Here is a 25772-nt window from a genome sequence, read left to right as displayed (position 1 = left end):
AAAAGGCTTTGTAAGTACTCTGTGATTGTGCGCTGCCGAACATGCTCGTCTGCTCGTAAAACCATTAATGACTCGATGTGACTTCGACGCGGGCGCGGGACCAGTACTTTTTAGAGGCGGTATAGTACCGAATATGATTCATTAGTATACTAATACCGGTACAACCCTAGTTTGGAGTTAGCAAGTACCTGTGTGAGACAACATGTGCATCCGGAGCCTCATGTTGTCCTGGAAGTGTTTGCCACAGTATTTGCAGCCGTGGCCCTTCTCGTCGTTATGCAGCCTCCTGTGGAAACAGAAACACCGGCTGTGAGGCGGGGGGGGGGGGGGAAAGAAGCGGCACAAAAGGCGGCGCACTCATATTAGCACAAGTGTTTTGTTTCGGTGCCTTTTCCCTGTAAGGTCTCTCAAACTCCGCCGCGTCATTGTGCGCCCTCACTCCGAGGGGCATCTTACGCTAATGATGCCACATTCATGCCGGGGACTCACCATCATTAGCGTAAGAGGCCCCTCGGAGTTGTGAATCACAACGCATGAATGCTGAGAGGACACAGACAATGGGATATCTGGCTAATTTCAGAGTGCAGACGTATACGCGTGCCTCCACCCGCCAGCGCTGCAAGACGCCGGGCACACTCACACTCACACACACACACACACACACACACACACACACACACACACACACACACACACACACACACACACACACACACACACACACACACACACTCATATACATGTCTTGCCTACTTTGTGTGGACCCACGTTTGGTCACTAAGTTGTGAGGGCCCCCATTTCCACTATAGCTAGAATGATGAGAAAAATATATCTGGCACCAGATGGGAGTAGCCAAACTTTTTCCACTGAGGGCCGTACACGTAAAAATTTAAGCATGCGGGGGCCATTTTGATATTTTTCATTTTCAAACCTTAACAAAATATATGGATTTTTGTTTTAACCTTTAGGGCTCCCGGGGACTATAAAGGGTCTCAAGGGTCTCAGTCATTAAACTGTTAAAAATAAGTCAAATTATTATTTTTTATTTTTATTTAACGCTTACAGTAAATCTCTATATCAACTTGAGGTTGATATAAAGTAAAAAAAAAAAAAAAAAGGTTTTCTGTCAAAGACAACTTTGTTTTTTATAGTAAAACTGAAATATGCAGTATTTAGTAATTAGAGCCTTAAAAGATCAATAATGCGGGACAACATTGATTTTAATTCTTTAATATTTTTGAGTAATCACAGTGAAAAGTTAAATAAAATCCTACTAAATATATTAGGGATCCAAAAGGTCCCCCACTCATAAAGTGATACATTTTTATTTATTTTTTTTATTACTTTTAACACTTAAATTACGAGATGAGCTTCAGATATATCTGTCGATTTTATGTTATATTTTTGTCGAATAAAACTTTGATGTTTTTATATGGCAACCACACAATATATGCAATATTTTTTCCACATAAAACATTTTAAAGTGATATTTTTTAACTAGTAATTCATTATAACATAGATTTTTAGTCTTTTTTTTTTTTTTTTAACAATGGCAAAAAAAAGAAAAATAAAGACAAAAAAAAAAAAACAGCCTGCATGGCAGCTTTGTGTCAACATTGCAACTTTTTCTTGTTAGATTTCACCTCATTCCACTTTTTTTAAAATGTTTTTTTTAAATGTTTGCAATATTATCAATTTCGCAATTTTTGCAGAATGTGTGGCGGGCCGGTAAACAGTTAGCTGCGGGCCGCAAATGGCCCCCGGGCCGCACTTTGGACACCCCTGGAGTAGAGAGTTGCAACCTCACTTCAGAATGCAAAACACAAAAAGTAAAAAAAAATATTTTACTTTTGTAGTTGTGAGGACCGACCGCTGTTGCTAGGTGGATTTGACTACACACACACATAGTAGTAAGTTCTGTGAGTTGGCCATTTTTAGGGACAGCAAAGTACTCAATGAAGGTAACACATCTAAATTGAAAATAAATCATATCTTGCTCATTTCTCAACCTATTTTCATTCAGTTTACATTATTGTATAAATGTACAAAACATGTACTACATATACAAATATATGTACATAATAAGTAAAAAATTAAACATACACAAAATGTACACAATACATACAGTACAGTATATATGAATATATACATATAATAAAACATAAATATATATATATATATATATATATATATATATATATATATATATATATATATATATATATATATATATATATATATATATATATATATATATATATATATATATATACACTACCGTTTAAAAGTTTGGGGTCACATTGAAATGTCCTTATTTTCAATGAAGATAACTTTAAACTAGTCTTAACTTTAAAGAAATACACTCTATGCATTGCTAATGTGGTAAATGACTATTCTAGCTGCAAATGTCTGGTTTTTGGTGCAATATCTACATAGGTGTATAGAGGCCCATTTCCAGCAACTATCACTCCAGTGTTCTAATGGTACAATGTGTTTGCTCATTGGCTCAGAAGGCTAATTGATGATTAGAAAACCCTTGTGCAATCATGTTCACACATCTGAAAACAGTTTAGCTCGTTACAGAATCTACAAAACTGACCTTCCTTTGAGCAGATTGAGTTTCTGGAGCATCACATTTGTGGGGTCAATTAAACGCTCAAAATGGCCAGAAAAAGAGAACTTTCATCTGAAACTCGACAGTCTATTCTTGTTCTTGGAAATGAAGGCTATTCCACAAAATTGTTTGGGTGACCCCAAACTTTTGAACGGTAGTGTATGACACAATATAGTCATATAGTGGCAGTAGAAGTAATAGCAATACATTTACTACTAGTAGTGCTAATACACCAACAACTACTGCTGATAATGGTTTTGCTACTGCAGCTGGTAACACTATTACAAATGATAATATTACTTCTACGACATTTCACAGCTACTCTAACAACTTGTTTTACTTTTGGTATTACCCTACTACTGCTCGTACAACTGTACTACAGCTATTATTTCTGGGATTTGACTTTCAAGCTGCTAGCTCACATTTAATTTGCTTTTAAGTTTGAAGTAACACATTATTACTCAATTACTGTATTAACTGTACTCAAGTGCAGCTTTAGGCCTTTTCTAGGTAAGCATATTATATCAGGTTTGCGTTATTCTAACTGAAAAAAATCTAATCTAACACTATTATTGATTGATATGTATATTTGAAAAAAATTAAATTAATTCATGAAGATTTCCCTGAATTTTCAAACACATGTAAGTATTAACAAATATTGTAATATTTCACGAAATATTTTTCACAAATTGATAACAAAATTATTTTGTTATAAAGCAGCATAGATCATCTAATGGAAGAGATGTTCGTCCACAATACTCCAACTATTATGAATAGAAAGATTGTTCATCAATGTCATCATCAATAAGTGCCATTAGTAATAACATCATTATTGTTAAGTGTCATTATCGTCATCATCCATAAGTATCATTATCAATAAGAGTAATCGTCAATTACCGTATTTTTCGGAGTATAAGTCGCTCCGGAGTATAAGTCGCACCGGCCGAAAATGCATAATAAAGAAGGAAAAAAACATGTATAAGTCGCACTGGAGTATAAGTCGCATTTTTGGGGGAAATTTATTAGATAAAACCCAACACCAAGAATAGACATTTGAAAGGCAATTTAAAATAAATAAAGAATAGTGAACAACAGGCTGAATAAGTGTACGTTATATGCTTGTATTATCTTTAAACACCTTTAACTTGTTAACAATATTAACTATATGTGTTAAACATGCTTGTATTATCATTAAACACCTTTAACTTGTTAACAATATTAACTATATGTGTTAAACTTGCTTGCATTATCATTAAACACCTTTAACTTGTTAACAATATTAACTATATGTGTTAAACTTGCTTGTATTATCATTAAACACCTTTAACTTGTTAACAATATTAACTATATGTGTTAAACATACTTGTATTATCATTAAACACATTTAACTTGTTAACAATATTAACTATATGTGTTAAACATGCTTGTATTATCTTTAAAAACCTTTAACTTGTTAATATTAACTATATGTGTTAAACATGCTTGCATTATCATTAAACACCTTTAACTTGTTAATAATATTAACTATATGTGTTAAACATGCTTGTATTATCATTAAACACCTTTAACTTGTTAACAATATTAACTATATGTGTTAAACATGCTTGTATTATCATTAAACACCTTTAACTTGTTAACAATATTAACTATATGTGTTAAACATGTTTGTATTATCATTAAACACCTTTAACTTGTTAACAATATTAACTATATGTGTTAAACATGCTTGTATTATCATTAAACACCTTTAACTTGTTAACAATATTAACTATATGTGTTAAACATGCTTGTATTATCATTAAACACCTTTAACTTGTTAACAATATTAACTATATGTGTTAAACATGCTTGTATTATCATTAAACACCTTTAACTTGTTAACAATATTAACTATATGTGTTAAACATGCTTGTATTATCTTTAAACACCTTCAACTTGTTAACAATATTAACTATATGTGTTAAACATGCTTGTATTATATTATCATTAAACACCTTTAACTTGTTAACAATATTAACTATATGTGTTAAACATGCTTGTATTATCATTAAACACCTTTAACTTGTTAACAATATTAACTATGTGTTAAACATGCTTGTATTATCATTAAACACCTTTAACTTGTTAACAATATTAACTATATGTGTTAAACATGCTTGTATTATCATTAAACACCTTTAACTTGTTAACAATATTAACTATATGTGTTAAACATGCTTGTATTATCATTAAACACCTTTAACTTGTTAACAATATTAACTATGTGTTAAACATGCTTGTATTATCATTAAACACCTTTAACTTGTTAACAATATTAACTATATGTGTTAAACATGCTTGCATTATCATTAAACACCTTTAACTTGTTAACAATATTAACTATATGTGTTAAACATGCTTGCATTATCTTTAAACACCTTTAACTTGTTAACAATATTAACTATGTGTTAAACATGCTTGTATTATCATTAAACACCTTTAACTTGTTAACAATATTAACTATATGTGTTAAACATGCATGTATTATCATCAAATACCTTTAACATGTTAACAATATTAACTCTGTGTTAAACATGCTTGTATTATCATTAAACACCTTTAACTTGTTAATAATATTAACTATGTGTTAAACATGTTTGTATTATCATTAAACACCTTTAACTTGTTAACAATATTAACTATATGTGTTAAACATGCATGTATTATCATTAAATACCTTTAACTTGTTAACAATATTAACTATATGTGTTAAACATGCTTGCATTATCTTTAAACACCTTTAACTTGTTAACAATATTAACTATATGTGTTAAACATGCTTGTATTATCATTAAACACCTTTAACTTAACAATATTAACTATATGTGTTAAACATGCTTGTATTATCATTAAACACCTTTAACTTGTTAACAATATTAACTATATGTATTAAACATGCATGTATTATCATTAAATACCTTTAACTTGTTAACAATATTAACTGTATGTGTTAAACATGCTTGTATTATCATTAAACACCTTTAACTTGTTAACAATATTAAGTATATGTGTTAAACATGCTTGCATGATCTTTAAACACCTTTAACTTGTTAACAATATTAACTATATGTATTAAACATTCTTGTATTATCATTAAACACCTTTAATCTATTAACAATATTAACTATGTGTTAAACATGCTTGCATTATCATTAAACACCTTTAACTTGTTAACAAAATATAAATTTCATAAATAAGTAAATATAAATTATATATATGAATGAGGTAGATCCCCACGACTTGATCAATTGAAAAGTAGCTTGCGTGAGCACCCCTGATATAAACAGTGTGCTTTATAACAATTAGGGAGGTTTGTGTCATGTTTGTCCTCTTACAGAAACCATATTAACACAAAAAATGTATTTTTTTCCACCCATTTTTTCAATTTTTCATACATTTTTGAAAAAGCTCCAGAGAGCCGTTAGGGCGGCGCTAAAGAGCCGCGGGTTGCCGACCCCCGGTCTAGTCTCTTACGTGAATGAGCTAAATAATATTATTTGATATTTTACGCTAATGTGTTAATCATTTCACACATAAGTCGCTCTTGAGTATAAGTCGCACCCCCGGCCAAACTATGAAAAAAAACTGCGATTTATAGTCCGAAAAATATGGTAGAATGGATCTGACTATCATTTAAAAAGGTTTCCCTTTAGGGGACCTGTTTTTTTGTCCCCGTACCGTCAGAGGTGCCCTAAAGGTGACTGTGTAAACAGAGCGATGTCCCCATTAAGTAAGAATTGCCAGAACACACACACACACACGCACACACACACACACACACACATACAAACACACACACACACACATACACAAACACACGTAGCTGCAACGGAAAGGAGAAAGGAAGACTATTTGCTGCTGCTCGGCCGGCAGCAGAAGCCATCATATCATATCTCACACATGCAAGCATGCGAGGCATCTGCACTTTCATCCTCACGTCACCCCGCTAACACACACAGCCTCCGAAGAGCGAAAACACTGGAAATTAGGCGGACCGACAAAACGACGACGAGATTTGTGCAATTTAGAACGAGTAGCAACGTGAGCCTGCCTTCGGAGAACCGAATAGGACTGGGACTTCCCAGCATTCTTTGGAGCATATTTTGTGTTTTCATCAAACTCCAGACTGTTTACCCTGTTTGGGTTTTTTTTGTTTTTTTTTTCCTGTCATGCTTCTTAGAGCAGTGTTTTTCAACCACTGTGCCGCGGCACACTAGTGTGTCGTGAGATTATGTAATTTCACCTCGTTTGGTTAAAAATAGAGATGTCCGATAATGGCTTCTTTGCCGATATTGTCCAACTCTTAATTACCGATTCTGATATCAACCGATACCGGTATATACAGTCGTGGAATTAACACATTATTATGCCTAATTTTGTTGTGATGTCCCGCTGGATGCATTAAACAATGTAACAATGTTTTCCAAAATAAATCAACTCAAGTTATGGAAAAAAAATGCCATATTTATTATTGAAGTCACAAAGTGCATTATTATTTTTTAACATGCCTCAAAACAGCAGCTTGGAATTTGGGACATGCTCTCCCTGAGAGAGCATGAAGAGGTTGAGGTTGGGGGGGGGGGGGGGGGGTGTATATTGTAGCGTCCCGGAATAGTTAGTGCTGCAAGGGATTCTGGGTATTTGTTCTGTTGTGTTTATGTTGTGTTACGGTGCGGATGTTCTCCCGAAATGTGTTTGTCATTCTTGTTTGGTGTGGGTTCACAGTGTGGCGCATATTTGTAACAGTGTTAAAGTTGTTTATACGGTCACCCTCAGTGTGACCTGTATGGCTGTTGACCAACTATGCCTTGCATTCACTTGTGTGTGTGAAAAGCCGTAGATATTCTGTGATTGGGCCGGCACGTAAAGGCAGTGCCTTTAAGGTTTATTGGCGCTCTGTACTTCTCCCTACGTCCGTGTACACAGCGGCGTTTGAAAAAGTCTTGAATTTTACTTTTTGAAACCGATACCGATAATTTCCGATATTACATTTTAAAGCGTTTATCGGCCGATAATATCGGCAGTCTGATATTATCGGACGTCTCTAGTAAAAAGGTATCTACGTTAAACCAAAAATAAACAAAAGGTGAGTGCCGCTGAGAAAAGGCATTGAAGCTTAGGGAAGGCTATGCAGAACGAAACTAAAACTGAACTGGCTGCTAAGTAAACAAAAACAGAATGCTGGACGACAGCAAAGACTTACAGCGCGTGGAGCAGACGGCGTCCACAAAGTACCTCCGCACATGACAATCAACAATGTTCACACAAAGAAGGATAGCATCGTCTTGATTGCGAAAACAAAGCAGGTGCGGGGAATGTTCAAGGAAGACATGAAACTTCTACAGGAAAATACCAACAAAACGGGAAAAAGCCACCAAAATAGGAGCGAAAGACAAGAACTAAAACACTACACACAGGAAAACAGCAAAAAAAGTCCAAATAAGTCAGGGTGTGATGTGACAGGTGGTGACAGTACACCTACTTTGAGACAAGAGCTATAGTGATGCATGCTTGGTTATGCTTTAAAGTCATATCCAACAATTGCGACAACGACTTTTGACTGTCAATATCGGCTGCTGAGTTTCATTTTTCAATGATTTCTACTGGTGGTGTGCCTCCGGATTTTTTTCAATGAAGAAAATGTGCCTTGGCTCAGAAAAGGTTGAAAAACACTGTCTTAGACAGTTTAGACGTGCTTTTAGTAAGACCTAATGGGAACGCCCCGTTTTGTGTGTCTGTGGCTTTAATGCTAATGAGCTGTTTGCCCACGCCTGTCTCTCAGATTGTGTGGCTCCAAGAAGCTCTGTTAGGTACTTCTTACGTGCACACCTGTCCCGCCTCACACCAGGATGAACACCTGATTCAGAAGAAATGATTACATTCAGAACACAACTTCTAAAACTGTACTGGACGGACAAAAGCTTGACGCATTAAAGGTAATAAAAAGATACAAACCCCGTTTCCATATGAGTTGGGAAATTGTGTTAGATGTAAATATAAACGGAATACAATGATTTGCAAATCCTTTTCAACCCATATTCAGTTGAATATGCTACAAAGACAACATATTTGATGTTCAAACTCATAAACTTTATTTTTTTTGCAAATAATAATTAACTTAGAATTCCATGGCTGCAACACGTGCCAAAGTAGTTGGGAAAGGGCATGTTCACCACTGTGTTACATGGCCTTTCCTTTTAACAACACTCAGTAAAGGTTTGGGAACTGAGGAGACACATTTTTGAAGCTTCTCAGGTGGAATTCTTTCCCATTCTTGCTTGATGTACAGCTTAAGTTGTTCAACAGTCCGGGGGTCTCCCTTGTGCTATTTTAGGCTTCATAATGCGCCACACATTTTCAATGGGAGACAGGTCTGGACTACAGGCAGGCCAGTCTAGTACCCGCACTCTTTTACTATGAAGCCACGTTGATGTAACACGTGGCTTGGCATTGTCTTGCTGAAATAAGCAGGGGCGTCCATGGTAACGTTGCTTGGATGGCAACATATGTTGCTCCAAAACCTGTATGTACCTTTCAGCATTAATGGTGCCTTCACAGATGTGTAAGTTACCCATGTCTTGGGCACTAATACACCCCCATACCATCACACATGCTGGCTTTTACACTTTGCGCCTAGAACAATCTAGATGGTTCTTTTCCTCTTTGGTCCGGAGGACACGACGTCCTCAGTTTCCAAAAACAATTTGAAATGTGGACTCGTCAGACCACAGAAAACTTTTCCACTTTGTATCAGTCCATCTTAGATGAGCTCAGGCCCAGCGAAGCCGACGGCGTTTCTGGGTGTTGTTGATAAACGGTTTTCACTTTGTATAGTAGAGTTTTAGCTTGCACTTACAGATGTAGCAACCAACTGTAGTTACTGACAGTGGTTTTCTGAAGTGTTCCTGAGCCCATGTGGTGATATCCTTTACACACTGATGTCGCTTGTTGATGCAGTACAGCCTGAGGGATGGAAGGTCACGGGCTTAGCTGCTTACGTGCAGTGATTTCTCCAGATTCTCTGAACCCTTTGATGATATTACGGAGCGTAGATGGTGAAATCCCTAAATTCCTTGCAATAGCTGGTTGAGAAAGGTTTTTCTTAAACTGTTCAACAATTTGCTCTCGCATTTGTTGACAAAGTGGTGACCCTCGCCCCATCCTTGTTTGTGAATGACTGAGCATTTCATGGAATCTACTTTTATACCCAATCATGGCACCCACCTGTTCCCAATTAGCCTGTTCACCTGTGGGATGTTCCAAATAAGTGTTTGATGAGCATTCCTCAACTTTATCAGTATTTATTGCCACCTTTCCCAACTTCTTTGGCACATGTTCTAAAGTTAATGATTATTTGCAAAAAAAAAAAAAATGTTTATCAGTTTGAACATCAAATATGTTGTCTTTGTAGCATATTGAACTGAATATGGGTTGAAAATGATTTGCAAATCATTGTATTCCGTTTATATTTACATCTAACACAATTTCCCAACTCATATGGAAACGGGGTTTGTATTTTTTTCAAGCCTGCAGTGGCCCAGCAATTTGTCGGCATGAACAATCACATCTTTATTGCCTATTATGTTCAAATGTTCTAATATTCTTCTTGGGTAATCATGCAAAAGTAAATCAATGAAGCTGAAATAAGACTAAAATGTATTATTCTCCTCTTTTTTTTTTTTTTCAAGGACAAACTTTTTAAGCCTAAAACACAAATTAGAGAAGTGTTTCCTCCCAAGGACCCAATATCGTTAAACACAGACATACAATACTAACAGTAACACAGGTGGTCCTCAGTTTGCGCCGTTTCCTTAATTCATCAGGGACCTAGTTTTTGGTCTATAAGCCTACTCGGTTCGCTCAAGGCGGGTGCGGAACAAGAAATCCACCGCTGCAGTTACACCAGTGAGGTGATGGCGTCGCTTATTAATAGAGATGTCCGATAATTAATTGTTTGCCGATATTCCGATATTGCCCAACTCTTAATTACCGATTTCGATATCAACCGATACCGATATATACAGTCGTGGAATTAACACATTATTATGCCTAATTTTGTTGTGATGCCCCGCTGGATGCATTAAACAATGTAACTTTACCATGAATTGATTAACGTGGACCCCGACTTAAACAAGTTGAAAAACTTATTGGGGTGTTACCATTTAGTGGTCAATTGTACGGTATATGTACTGTGCTGTGCAATCTACTAATACAAGTTTCAATCAATCAATCAAAAACAATATAAATAAGAGAAGGGGTTTGGTGGTAGCAGGGGGTGTATATTGTAGCGTCCTGGAAGAGTTAGTGCTGCAAGGGGTTCTGGGTATTTGTTTTGTTGTGTTACGGTGCGGATGTTCTCCCAAAATGTGTTTGTCATTCTTGTTTGGTGTGGGTTCACAGTGTGGCGCATATTTGTAACAGTGTTAAAGTTGTTCATACGGCCATGCAGTCATGTTGTTGTTCTAATAAAATAGCGCCAACAACACCCACAGCTAATGAGCGTGCGTAATTTCATCATTGCGTCTGATAATACCTAATCTTCAGCCTTGAGGACCTTGGACGGACATGCAGCCAATGTTGATTTCTCCACTGATCATTTCATGATGTTTCATTTCACTTTCCTTTTCGGTCTGCCTCACGCTTCTGAAAAAGTATATTAATAAGTAAAGATGTTATCGGCCGATAAATGCTTTAAAGGCCTACTGAAATGACATTTTTTTATTTAAACGGGGATAGAAGATCCATTCAATGTGTCATACTTGATCATTTCGCGATATTGCCATATTTTTGCTGAAAGGATTTAGTAGAGAACATCGACGATAAAGTTTGCAACTTTTGGTCGCTGATAAAAAAAAGCCTTGCCTGTACCGGAAGTAGCGTGACGTCACAGGTTGAAAGGCTCCTCACATTTCCCCATTGTTTACATCAGCAGCGAGAGCGATTCGGACCGAGAAAGCGACGATTACCCCATTAATTTGAGCCAGGATGAAAGATTCGTGGATGAGGAACGTGAGCGTGAAGGACTAGAGTGCAGTGCAGGACGTATCTTTTTTCGCTCTGACCGTAACTTAGGTACAAGCTGGCTCATTGGATTCCACACTTTCTCCTTTTTCTATTGTGGATCACGGATTTGTATTTTAAACCACCTCGGATACTATATCCTCTTGAAAATGAGAGTCGAGAACGCGAAATGGACATTCACAGTGACTTTTATCTCCACGACAATACATCGGCGAAGCACTTTAGCTACGGAGCTAACGTGATAGCATCGGGCTTAAATGCAGATAGAAACAAAAGAAATAAACCCCTGACTGGAAGGATAGACAGAAGATCAACAATACTATTAAACCATGGACATGTAACTACACGGTTAATGCTTTCCAGCCTGGCGAAGCTTAACAATGCTGTTGCTAACGACGCCATTGAAGCTAACTTAGCTACGGGACCTCGACAGAGCTATGCTTAAAAACCTTAGCTATCCACCTACGCCAGCCAGCCCTCATCTGCTCATCAACACCCGTGCTCACCTGCGTTCCAGCGATCAACGGAGCGACAAAGGACTTCACCCGATCATAGATGCGGTCGGCGGCCCGGAGACAGAGGAAGTCAAGGTGAGGTCGGCGGCTAGCGCGTCTGCTATCCATCTCAAAGTCCTCCTGGTTGTGTTGCTGCAGCCAGCCGCTAATACACCGATCCCACCTACAGCTTTCTTCTTTGCAGTCTTCATGGTTCATTAAACAAATTGCAAAAGATTCACCAACACAGATGTCCAGAATACTGTGGCATTTTGGGATGAAAACAGGGCTTTTTGTATTGGATCCAATGGGGTCCGAATACTTCCGGTTCAACCATTGACGTCACGCGCAAACGTCATCATATCGAAACGTTTTCAGCCGGAAGTTTAGCGGGAAATTTAAAATTGCACTTTATAAGTTAACCCGGCCGTATTGGCGTGTGTTGCAATGTTAAGATTTCATCATTGATATATAAACTATCAGACTGCGTGGTCGCTAGTAGTGGCTTTCAGTAGGCCTTTAAAAGGTTAATTGATTTCAAGCCACCAGTCTCTAAAAGCCACACCATTCCTCACAACACACAGAATAACTCTCTCTTTTTGAGATTTCAAATTTTCCGACTTTTGTCCAGCTTCAAACCGCTCCCGGAGAAATTGTGTCAGCAAGCACTACCAAATGTCAATCCATGGACCAGGTGCATGCTCAGTGACCTGGTTACGGACCTACTGCAGCTTCACTACGTCCTCAAGCAGAACCACCGCCACACCATCCCTCTCTCTTTCTCTCTTTCTCTCTCGTCGGCCCGCAGACACGCGCATGTCCGTCTCCATGAGTAAGCCCGCACATCACTAAATATCCCACAGGATGCCAGGGCGGCACGATGCTGAAATGTCAGTCACGGGTCCGGAGGTTGGTGCCGCCAAGGATGGTTAGACGCGATTGAGGGATGAAGAATCCTGTTTTGCTTCTTTCTTTCTTTTTTTTTGTAATGAATCAAGTGACAATTATGAACGCCCGAAGTCGAGCTAATAGAAGCTGGCGTGGGTGCTAAATGCTAACTTTCGTCCCAACGAGACAAAATGGGAAGTGACAAGCTTGTCAATACAGGAACGATCAAAAGAGAGCAACACAAGGACGCTGGGAGGTATCCATCATCATCAACGTCATCATTATACTTTACTCGGATGATACCCAAATCTATGTGCCTTTAAAAAAAAATAAACATAAAAAATCAATTAAAAAAAGTTTAAAATCCATCCATCCATCCATTTTCTTCCGCTTATCCAAGCCGGGAAGCCCAGACTTCCCTCTCCCCAGCCACTTCGTCCAGCTCCTCCCGGGGGATCCCGAGGCCTTCCCAGGCCAGCCGGGAGACATAGTCTTCCCAACGTGTCCTGGGTCTTCCCCGTGGCCTCCTACCGGTCGGTCGTGCCCTAAACACCTCCCTAGGGAGGCGTTCGGGTGGCATCCTGACCAGATGCCCGAACCACCTACCATGAATTGATTTACGTGGCTTAAACAAGTTGAAAAACGTATTTGGGTGTGTACCATTTAGTGGTCAATTGTACGGAATATGTACTGTACTATGCAATCTACTAATAAAAGTTTCAATCAATCAATCAAAAACCTCATCTGGTTCCTCTCCATGTGGAGGAGCAGCGGCTTTACTTTGAGCTCCTCCCTATCTTCTCACCCTATCTCTAAGGGAGAGACCCGCCACCCGGCGGAGGAAACTAATTTCCTGTGTCCTTTCGGTCATAGCCCAAAGCTCATGACCATAGGTGAGGATGGGAACGTAGATCGACCGGTAAATTGAGAGCTTTGCCTTCCGGCTCAGCTCCTTCTTCACCACAACGGATCGATACAGCGTCCGCATTACTGAAGACGCCGCACCGATCCGCCTGTCGATCTCACGACCCACTCTTCCCCCACTCGTGAACAAGACTCCGAGGTACTTGAACTCCTCCACTTGGGGCAGGGTCTCCTCCGCAACCCGGAGATGGCACTCCACCCTTTTCCGGGCGAGAACCATGGACTCGGACTTGGAGGTGCTGATTCTCATCCCAGTCGCTTCACACTCGGCTGCGAACCGATCCAGCGAGAGCTGAAGATCCTGACCAGATGAAGCCATCAGGACCACATCATCAAAGCAGAGACCTAATCCTGCAGCCACCAAACCGGATCCCCTCAACGCCTTGACTGCGCCTAGAAATTCTGTCCATAAAAGTTATGAACAGAATTGGTGACAAAGGGCAGCCTCGGTGTAGTCCGACCCTCACTGGAAATGGGTCCGACTTACTGCGTACCAAGCTAGTTCAAAATCACTTTTAAATTGTCTTCAGGACATAAAAGCATAGTTGGCGGTAAACTTTCCAAACTTAAATGAGAACAAGACGGAAATTATTTTATTTGACTCAAAAGTCAAACAGAATGCTCCCCCCAGTGACCTGCACCCCTGACGCCTTATTTAAAACTCACTGTCACAAATCTTGGATTTAAATTCGACAATGATCTTAAATTGGAGCAGCAGGTTAACTCCGTTGTACGATCTAGTTTTTATCATTTAAGACTTTCAGCAAAAATTAAATCAGTTTTATCTTTTAACGACTTTGAGCGGGTAATCCGTGCTTTTATTTCCTCACGTTTGGACCACTGCATGTCCCTCTACGTTGGAATAAGGCAGGCCTCAATCGCTCCATTGCAGTTAGTCCAAAATGCTGCCGCTCGCCTTTTAAGTGGCACTAAAAAACACGAACACATTTTAGCGTCCCTTCACTGGCTCTCACTTCATTTTAGAATATTGTTTGTTTCTAAATCTCCTAACGGGTTCGCGCCACAATATATGTCAGACCTTTTAAAAATGTACACCCCCACAAGGTCTCTGAGGTCAGCTGATCAGTTTAAAATCCAGAGGTGCATTTTCTGCTGTGGCTCCAAAACTTTGGAACAATATCCCTCTTGCTATTCCCCCTTTAATGACATATTTTTACTCTTTGGCTTTTAAACCAGCATGAGAGTTGTGATTTTTAGTCTATTTTATTTTCTCTGATGTATTTTATGTATTCATTCTCTTATAGTTAAATGTTTAATATTACTGACTCTTCAATTATATATATCTCCAAATGTGCACACCATCAGAATCACAACAAGGCATCAGAACTAGAGATGTAACAAAAAAAAACTTCATATCACGTTTATTGTTATTTTTAGGGTATTGTTGAATGTGCTCAAAAGGTACTTATCACACATTGGAATCTTTTAACCAAGTTTTATTTAAAAAATAACACACAAAATACTTTGCTAGGCAGGAGAAACAATAAATAATGTTCTGACTTCTTAAGAGCCATATTACTTATTTGAGTGTTCTCTTCTGATTTTAGATTGGAGTATGACATTTGTAATAGGGAAATAAGTGAAGGTGTTTTAGCATATAAGCTATCTCTAAATTAGCACGCTAACTGCATCTCCAGGAAATGTCTCTTAAGTTTGGTGTTCTAAAGAGACATAATGTTATTTGAGTGTTTAAATACGTTTATCTTCCTATTTTAGATTGGAGTATGACATTAGAAATGGGTAAGTACGTTAAAGGCCTACTGAAATGACATTTCTTTATTTAAACGGGGATAGCAGATCCATTCTATGTGTCATACTTGATCATTTTGCGATATTGCCATATTTTTGCTGAAAGGATTTAGTATAGAACAACGTCGATAGAGTTCGCAACTTTTGGTCTCTGGTAAAAAAAAAAACCTTGCCCCTACCGGAAGTAGCGTGACGTAGTCAGTTGTTCACTCCCTCATATTTTCCTATTGTTTTCAACGCAGCTAGAGCTATTCGGACCGAGAAAGCGACGATTACCCCATTAATTTGAGCGAGGATGAAAGATTTGTGGATGAGGAACGTTAGAGTGACGGACTAGAATGCAGTGAAATACATATTTTTTTTCGCTCTGACCGTAACTTAGGTACAAGCTGGCTCATTGGATTCCACACTCTCTCCTTTTTCTATTGTGGATCACGGATTTGTATTTTAAACCACCTCGGATACTATATCCTCTTGAAAATGAGAGTCGAGAACGCGAAATGGACATTCACAGTGACTTTTATCTCCACGACAATACATCGACGAAGCTCTTTAGCATGAGCTAACGTGATAGCATCTGTCTCAAATGGAGATAGAAACAAAATAAATAAATCCCTGACTGGAAGGATAGACAGAAGATCAACAATACTATTAAACCATGTACATGTAACTACACGGTTAATAGATCTCAGCCTGGCAAAGCTTAACAATGCTGTTGCTAACGACGCTAAGGCTAACTTAGCAACTTAGCAACCGGACCTCACAGAGCTATGATAAAAACATTAGCGCTCCACCTACGCCAGCCAGCCCTCATCTGCTCATCAACACCCGTGCTCACCTGCGTTCCAGCGATCGACGGCGCGACGAAGGACTTCACCCGATCATCCGTGCGGTGCGCGGCTAGCATCGGCTAGGCGTCTGCTATCCAAGTAAGTAGTCCTTGTTGTGTTGCTGCAGCCAGCCGCTAATACACCAATCCCACCTACAACTTTCTTCTTTGCAGCCTCCATTGTTCATTAAACAAATTGCAAAAGATTCACCAACACAGATGTCCAGAATACTGTGGAATTATGAAATGAAAACAGAGCTTTTTTGTATTGTATTCAATGGGGAAGGCATACCTCCGTTCCCCTGGCTACGTCACGCGCATACGTCATCCTCCGAAGGCTTTTTCAACCGGAAGTTTAGCGGGAAATTTAAAATTGCGCTTTATAAGTTAACCCGGCCGTATTGGCATGTGTTGCAATGTTAAGATTTCATCATTGATATATAAAATATCAGACTGCGTGGTCGGTAGTAGTGGCTTTCAGTAGGCCTTTAATGTCTCTTGTATTCATGTTTGCATTTCAGCTAGCTAGCAATTAGCGCGCTAGCTACGTTGCCAGCAAATAAGCAGTATCAGTGAGTGTGCTGTTCTTCAAAAACTTATTTTTCTAGTATTTAAATGTTTATTTTCGTATTTTAGATTGGAGTATAAAGTTAGAAATGGGTAAATATGTTAATGTGTCTTGTATTCATGTTAGCATTTAAGCTAGCTAGCGATTAGCGCGCTAGCTACGTTGCCAGCAAATCAGTGAGTGTGGTGTTCTTAAGAAACATATTTGAGTATTAAAATGTTTATTTTCGTATTTTTGGAGTATGTAAATATGTTTTTTTTTGTATTTTAGATTGGAGTATATAAAGTTAGAAATGGTTAAAGACGTTAATGTGTCTTGTATTCATGTTTGCATTCAAGCAAGCTAGCGATTAGCATAATAGCTACGTTGCCAGCAAATGAGCAGTATCAGTGAGTGTGGTGTTCTTAAGAGACATATTTGAGTATTGTTTATTTTCATATATGTTTATTTTCGTATTCTAGATTGGAGTACAACGTTTAAAAATTGGGAAAGACGTTAATGTGTCTTGTCAATGTGTCTAAAATGTTAGCATTTAAGGCAGCTAGCGATTAGCGCTACGTAGCAACTTGCCAGCAAATGAGCAGTATCAGTAAGTGTGTGTTCTTAAGAGACAAATTTTAGTATTTAAATTATTTTTTTTTCGTATTTTTGGAGTATGTAAATATGTTTATTTTCATATTTTAGATTGGAGTATATAAAGTTAGAAATGGCTAAAGACGTTAATGTGTCTTGTATTCATGATAGCATTTAAGCTAACTACCGATTAGCGCGCTAGCTACGTTGCCAGCAAATGAGCAGTATTCGTAAGTGTGGTGTTCTCAAGAGACATATTTGAGTATTTAAATATGTTTATTTTCGTATTTTAGATTGGAGTATGACGTTAGAAATGGGTAAATACGTTAATGTCTTGTATTCATGTTAGCATTTCAGCTAGCTAGCAATTAGCGCGTTAGCTACGTTGCTGCCAGTAAATGAGCAGTATCGTGAGTGTGGTGTTCTTAAGAGACATATTTGAGTATTTAAATATGTTTATTTTCGTATTTTAGATTGGAGTATGACGTTAGAAATGGGTAAAGACGTTAATATCTTGTATTCATGTTAGCATTTCAGCTAGCTAGCGATTAGCGCGTTAGCTACGTTGCTGCCAGTAAATGAGCAGTATCGTGAGTGTGGTGTTCTTAAGAGACATATTTGAGTATTTAAATATGTTTATTTTCGTATTTTAGATTGGATTATGACGTTAGAAATGGGTAAATACGTTAATGTCTTGTATTCATGTTAGCATTCCAGCTAGCTAGCGATTAGCGCGTTAGCTACGTTGCTGCCAGTAAATGAGCAGTATCATGAGCGCGGTGTTCTTAAGAGACATATTTGAGTATTTAAATATGTTTATTTTCGTATTTTAGATTGGAGTATGACGTTAGAAATGGGTAAATACGTTAATGTCTTGTATTCATGTTAGCATTTCAGCTGGCTAGCGATTAGCGCATTAGCTACGTTGCTGCCAGCAAATGAGCAGTATCGTGAGTGTGGTGTTCTTAAGAGACATATTTGAGTATTTAAATATGTTTATTTTTGCATTTTAGATTGGAGTATGACGTTAGAAATGGGTAAAGACATTAATGTGTCTTGTATTCATGTTAGCATTTAAGCTAGCTAGCGATTAGCGCACAAGCTACGTTGCCAGCGAATGAGCAGTATCAGTGAGTGTGGTGTTCTTAAGAGACATATTTGAATATTTAAAAATGTTTATTTTCGGATTTTTGGTATTTGTAAATATGTTTATTTTTGTATTGTAGATTGGAGTATGACGTTAGAAATGGGTAAATACGTTAATGTGTCTTGTTTTCATGTTAGCATTTAAGCTAACCTGCGATGAGCGCGGTAGCTACGCTGCCAGCAAATAAGCAGTATCCGTGAGTGTGGTGTTCTTAAGACATTTTTGAGTATTTAAACATGTTTATTTTTGGAGTATGTAAATGTTTATTTTGTAATTTAGATTGGAGTATGACATTAATGTGTCTTGTATTCACGTTAGCATTTAAGCTAGCTAGCGACTAGCACGCTAGTTACGTTGCCAGCAAATAAGCAGTATCTGTGAGTGCGGTGTTCTTAAGAGACATATTTGAGTATTTAAATATGTTCATTTTCGTATTTTAGATTGGAGTATGACGTTAGAAATGGGTAAATACGCTAGTGTGTCTTGTATTCATGTTAGCATTTAAGCTAGCTAGCGATTAGTGCGACAGCTACTTTGCCAGCAGATGAGCCGTATCAGTGAGTGCGGTGTTCTTAAGAGACATATTTGAGAATTTAGGTATGTTTATTCATATTTTAGATTGGAGTATGACGTTAGAAATTGGTAAATACGTTAGTGTGTCTTGTATTCATGCTAGCATTTAGGCTAGCTAGCGAGTAGCGCGCCGGCTGCATCTTCAGGAAGCGAGCAGAATTACTTTGTGTGGCAATCACTCACCGTGTACGATAATTCAAATTTGAAACGGTGCTACTAGCCGTCAAGAATGTTACCGCGGTTTATGGTTATGCCGCTAATCGTTACATCCTGAGGGGGAAGTGGTGCAGGTGTTCTCTCCTTGAACTGAAGCACCTGCACATTCGTTGCTGACTTCAACTACCAGCACCTGCTTGCATCCTTTTTATTGTAACCGTCCTGTCATCATAAATTTTACATTCATCCCTAATTTAGTGCGGGTTCAGGATTATTTTTTCAGGCTTGGACCATTGCAAGAGCCAGCGTTTGGTCCGACTCGGGAGTGTTTGGCCTTGGCAGATGTATTGTGTGGTGTGGTGTGGTGTGGTGTTGTGTTGTGTTGTGTTGAGGCGAGCATATCAAGTGTCAGACTGTGTTGTTACCTGTGCTGCTCCAAAGCCTGCCTGCTGTGCAGCTGCAGCCCGCACTCGCCACAACACTGCGGCCCCTGAGCGGAGCCCTCGTGCCGCATGCCCGCCGCAAACTGTCCCAGCCTGCTGAGGAGCTCCCTGTGCAGCAGGCCCTGGTGCAGCAGGCCGCCGTAGGCCCTCGGGTCCAGCGGCACGCCCAGGGACGAGGGCACGGAAAGGGGCGTGGTGGCCTCCCCCGGGCGGGCGGCAGTGACCGAGTACAGCGAGCCCAGGTGTTTCTCCACTAAGCCGGGGAAAAAATCCAGAGAGCTCCCCAGCCCTTGGGCGCTGTCGTCGGGGTTGCCGTGGAGCTCCCGGGTGCTGGTGATCACGCTGCTTCTCAGCGGCGTCCCCGGGCCCTCGTCCCTGTTTGGATCGGACGGTGAGCACCCGTCCCCGGCCCCGGAGGAGCCGCCCACGCAGAAGTCCGCCTCGTCCACCTGCATGTTCTCCGATTTGATGCCCCGCACCGGTTCAAGGGTCGGGGCCTCGGCGTTGCCCCGGTGAGGCCGGCGGGTGATGTCCATGTCAATGTCCAGCTTGGGGCTCAATTCAGGAGGTGCGGCGGACTCTGTCCCCGGCGGACTCCTTTCCGTCATGTGGTAGAGCGCCAGGTGGTGCAGAGCGCTGGGGTTGGTGCACGCGGAGCCGTCAGGGATGGAATGCTTCTTGGACATCATGTGTCTCCAGTGTCTGGCCCGGTCACCGTGGTGGCTCACCGCCGTGTCGTCGCTCTCCTCCGCCTGGATGGTCTCCAGCACCTTCAGGCACTGCTCCTCCAGGAACTCGATCTCCAGGATCTCCGCGGCGTACAGCAGGTCGTCCAGGTCCTCGGCGGTGGCCTGCAGTGAGGCGGTGTAGGCGTACTCCAGGATCTGCTGGAAGGTCTTCGGGGACAGGAAGTCCAGGGCGTAGCGCAGGCTGCTGCGGTGGAACAGGATCTCAAACATCTTGCTGGTGCACGCCAGGACGGTGCGGTGCGCCGGGAACTCGTGGCCGTCCACCGTGATGATGACGTCGCACAGGGTCCCCGTCAGGCGCATCTGATTGGCTCGCTGCAGGAGCGTGCTGGGGTGAGCGGGGTTGTGGAGCTGGAGCACGCCCATTTTTGTCAGACCCCTATGCGCTCGGACCTTGGCTGTGCCCGCATGAGGCGATCACCCTGATTCCGCTGGTCTGTGAGCTGGGGGGCAGGGGGGGGAAGTCATTAGTGTCATGGTTTAAAGCAGGGGTGTCAAACGTAAGGTCCGTGAACAGGTTTTATCCGGCCCGCGGGATGAGTTTGCTAAGTATAAAAATGAGCCAACATTTTTGAATGAAAGAAACTGCTGTTCTAAATGTGTCCACTAGATGTCACAATAGCAATTCTTTGTATCTTTGTAGATGATGCTACTTGTGTAACAAAATAAACCACATAATTTATTCAGAAAGTATTTTATATTGGAGTATGATGTTAGAAATGGGTAAATACGTTAATGTGTCTTGTATTCATGTTAGCATTTCAGCTAGCCAGCGATTAGCGCGCTAGCTACGTTGCCAGCAAATGAGCAGTATCAGTGAGTGTGGTGTTCTTAAGAGACATATTTGAGTATTTAAATGTGTTTATTTTCGTATTTTAGATTGGAGTATGACGTTAGAAATGGGGAAAGATGTTAATGTGTCTTGTATTCATGTTAGCATTTGAGCTAGCTAGCGATTAGCACGCTAGCTCCGTTGCCAGCAAATGAGCAGTATCAGTGTGTGGTGTTCTTAAGAGACATATTTGAGTATTTAAATATGTTTATTTTTGTATTTTAGATTGGAGTAAGACGTTAATGTGTCTTGTATTTATGTTAGCATTTCAGCTAGCCAGCGATTAGCGCGCTAGCTACGTTGCCAGCAAATGAGCAGTATCAGTGAATGTGGTGTTCTTAAGAGACATATTTGAATATTTAAATATGTTTATTTCCATATTTTAGATTGGAGTATGACGTTAGAAATGGGGAAATACGTTAATGTGTCTTGTATTCATGTTAGCATTTCAGCTAGCCAGCGATTAGCGCGCTAGCTATGTTGAATGAAAGAAACTGCTGTTCTAAATGTGTCCACTAGATGTCACAATAGCACTTCTTTGTATCTTTGTAGAGTGTAGTACATATGTAAAAAAATTAAAAATAAACACATGTTGAGGAAAATTAGCAAACTACATGAATAACATCCTGTAATTTGATTTTGATATTATTTTTTTATCTTGATAGATTGAAATTTAACACCAATGATGAACATTATCACATCATTTATTCAGAAAGTATTTTATATTGGAGTATGACGTTAGAAATGAGTAAATACGTTAGTGTGTCTTGTATTCATGTTAGCATTTCAGCTAACCAGCGATTAGCGCGCTAGGTCCTTTGCCAGCAAATGAGCAGTGTCAGTGAGTGTGGTGTTCTTAAGAGACATATTTGAGTATTTAACTATGTTTATTTTCGTATTTTATATTGGAGTATGACGTTAGAAATGGGTAAATACGTTAATGTGTCTTGTATTCATGTTAGCATTTCAGCTAGCCAGCGATTAGCGCGCTAGCTATGTTGCCAGCGTTTTTTAATGAAACTGCTGTTCTAAATGTGTCCACTAGATGTCGCAATAGCAATTCTTTGTATCTTTGTAGATATGTAAAAATAAATAAATAAACTACATGATGTTAGTGCACCAGTCGAGGAAAATGATCGAACTACATAAATAACATCCTGTAATTTGATTTTGATATTATTTTTTTATCTTGATAGATTGAAAATTTAACACCAATGATGAACATTATCACATCATTTATTCAGAAAGTATTTTATATTGGAGTATGACGTTAGAAATGGGTAAATACGTTAATGTGTCTCGTATTCATGTTAGCATTTGAGCTAGACAGCGATTAGCGCGCTAGCTACATTGCCAGCAAATTAGTATCAGTGAGTGTGGTGTTCTTAAAAGACATATTTGAGTATTTAAAAATGTTTATTTTCGTATTTTATATTGGAGTATGATGTTAGAAATGGGGAAAGACGTTAATGGGTCTTGTATTCATGTTAGCATTTGAGCTAGCCAGCGATTAGCACGCTAGCTACATTGCCAGCATTTTTGAATGAAAGAAACTGCTGTTCTAAATGTGTCCACTAGATGTCGCAATAGCAATTATTTGTATCTTTGTAGATAATGCTACATATGTAAAAAAAATAAACCACACGTTAGTACACCAGTCGAGGAAAATGATCAAACTACATAAATAACATCCTGTAATTTGATTTTGATATCATTTTTTGTATCTTGATAGATTGAAATGTAACACAAATGAGTTGACTGATGAACATTATCACATCATTTATTCAGAAAGTATAAATAATGACTAATAAAGTATATATACTATTAACCGCAACATGTAAGTGTAAAAAAACAACAACATTATGATTTGTACATTTTTAGAATGTGCTTGTTCTATTTTGAAACAAAGAAAACATTCTGAAGTTGTTTTTATTTTGAAGTTATCATGCCGTGAGGAGATATTTCTCCATGTGCCCCCCACCTACAATGACTTCTGACCCCCCTGCTTGAAAGTCATGACACATGATTAGTGATCATGCATGACGTGCTAAGTTTGGCATCAATTAGCAGACAACAGGTGTATAGAAGGTGTATTAGCAGACAACAGGTGTATAGAAGGTGTATTAGCAGACAACAGGTGTATAGAAGGTGTATTAGCAGACAACAGGTGTATAGAAGGTGTATTGGCAGACAACAGGTGTATAGAAGGTGCATTAGCAGACAACAGGTGTATAGAAGGTGTATTAGAAGACAACAGGTGTATAGAAGGTATATTAGCAGACAACAGGTGTATAGAAGGTGTATTAGCAGACAACAGGTGTATAGAGGGTGTATTAGCAGACAGCAGGTGTATAGAAGGTGTATTAGCAGACAACAGGTGTATAGAAGGTGTATTAGCAGACAACAGGTGTATTAGCAGACAACAGGTGTATAGAAGGTGTATTAGAAGACAACAGGTGTATTAGCAGACAACAGGTGTATAGAAGGTATATTAGCAAACAACAGGTGTATAGAAGGTGTATTAGCAGACAACAGGTGTATAGAAGGTGTATTAGCAGACAACAGGTGTATTAGCAGACAACAGGTGTATAGAAGGTGTATTAGCAGACAACAGGTGTATTAGCAGACAACAGGTGTATAGAAGGTATATTATCAAACAACAGGTGTATAGAAGGTGTATTAGCAGACAACAGGTGTATAGAAGGTGTATTAGCTGACAACAGGTGTATAGAAGGTGTATTAGCAGACAGCAGGTGTATTAACAGACAACAGGTGTATAGAAGGTGTATTAAAAGACAACAGGTGTATTAGCAGACAACAGGTGTATAGAAGGTGTATTAGCAGACAACAGGTGTATAGAAGGTGTATTAGCAGACAACAGGTGTATAGAAGGTGTATTAGCAGACAACAGGTGTATAGAAGGTGTATTGGCAGACAACAGGTGTATAGAAGGTGCATTAGCAGACAACAGGTGTATAGAAGGTGTATTAGAAGACAACAGGTGTATAGAAGGTATATTAGCAGACAACAGGTGTATAGAAGGTGTATTAGCAGACAACAGGTGTATAGAGGGTGTATTAGCAGACAGCAGGTGTATAGAAGGTGTATTAGCAGACAACAGGTGTATAGAAGGTGTATTAGCAGACAACAGGTGTATAGAAGGTGTATTAGAAGACAACAGGTGTATTAGCAGACAACAGGTGTATAGAAGGTATATTAGCAAACAACAGGTGTATAGAAGGTGTATTAGCAGACAACAGGTGTATAGAAGGTGTATTAGCAGACAACAGGTGTATTAGCAGACAACAGGTGTATAGAAGGTGTATTAGCAGACAACAGGTGTATTAGCAGACAACAAGTGTATAGAAGGTATATTAGCAAACAACAGGTGTATAGAAGGTGTATTAGCAGACAACAGGTGTATAGAAGGTGTATTAACAGACAACAGGTGTATAGAAGGTGTATTAAAAGACAACAGGTGTATTAGCAGACAACAGGTGTATAGAAGGTGTATTAGCAGACAACAGGTGTATAGAAGGTGTATTAGCAGACAACAGGTGTATTAGCAGGCAACAGGTGTATAGAAGGTGTATTAGCAGACAACAGGTGTATTGGCAGACAACAGGTGTATAGAAGGTGTATTGGCAGACAACAGGTGTATTGGCAGACAACAGGTGTATTAGCAGACAACAGGTGTATTAGCAGACAACAGGTGTATTGGCAGACAACAGGTGTATTAGCAGACAACAGGTGTATTGGCAGACAACAGGTGTATAGAAGGTGTATTGGCAGACAACAGGTGTATTAGCAGACAACAGGTGTATTGGCAGACAATAGGTTTATTAGCAGACAACAGGTGTATAGGTGTATTGGCAGACAACAGGTGTATAGGTGTATTGGCAGACAACAGGTGTATTAGCAGACAACAGGTGTATTGGCAGACAACAGGTGTATAGAAGGTGTATTGGCAGACAACAGGTGTATTGGCAGACAACAGGTGTATTAGCAGACAACAGGTGTATTAGCAGACAACAGGTGTATTGGCAGACAACAGGTGTATTAGCAGACAACAGGTGTATTAGCAGACAACAGGTGTATTGGCAGAGAACAGGTGTATAGAAGGTGTATTGGCAGACAACAGGTGTATTAGCA

The 25772-nt window shown here is 39.3% G+C and overlaps 1 protein-coding gene across 1 annotated transcript in view; it reads right to left on the bottom strand.

The window, feature by feature from the left end:
* LOC133659276 (zinc finger and BTB domain-containing protein 16-A-like) overlaps positions 1 to 25772 on the bottom strand; it is a 91812-nt gene that overhangs the window by 63123 nt on the left and 2917 nt on the right. Inside the window, exons 2-3 of the mRNA XM_062062016.1 lie at positions 20022 to 21231; positions 189 to 286 (exon numbers count right to left, since the gene is read on the bottom strand). Of these exons, the coding sequence (XP_061918000.1) occupies positions 189 to 286; positions 20022 to 21154 (1231 nt within the window). The 5' untranslated portion in view covers positions 21155 to 21231. The remainder of the gene's footprint in view (positions 1 to 188; positions 287 to 20021; positions 21232 to 25772) is intronic.

The sequence above is a fragment of the Entelurus aequoreus genome, linkage group LG10 (genome assembly GCF_033978785.1).
Source record: "Entelurus aequoreus isolate RoL-2023_Sb linkage group LG10, RoL_Eaeq_v1.1, whole genome shotgun sequence".
Lineage (NCBI taxonomy): Eukaryota > Metazoa > Chordata > Actinopteri > Syngnathiformes > Syngnathidae > Entelurus > Entelurus aequoreus.
This window is presented reverse-complemented; position numbering and strand designations above follow the sequence as displayed.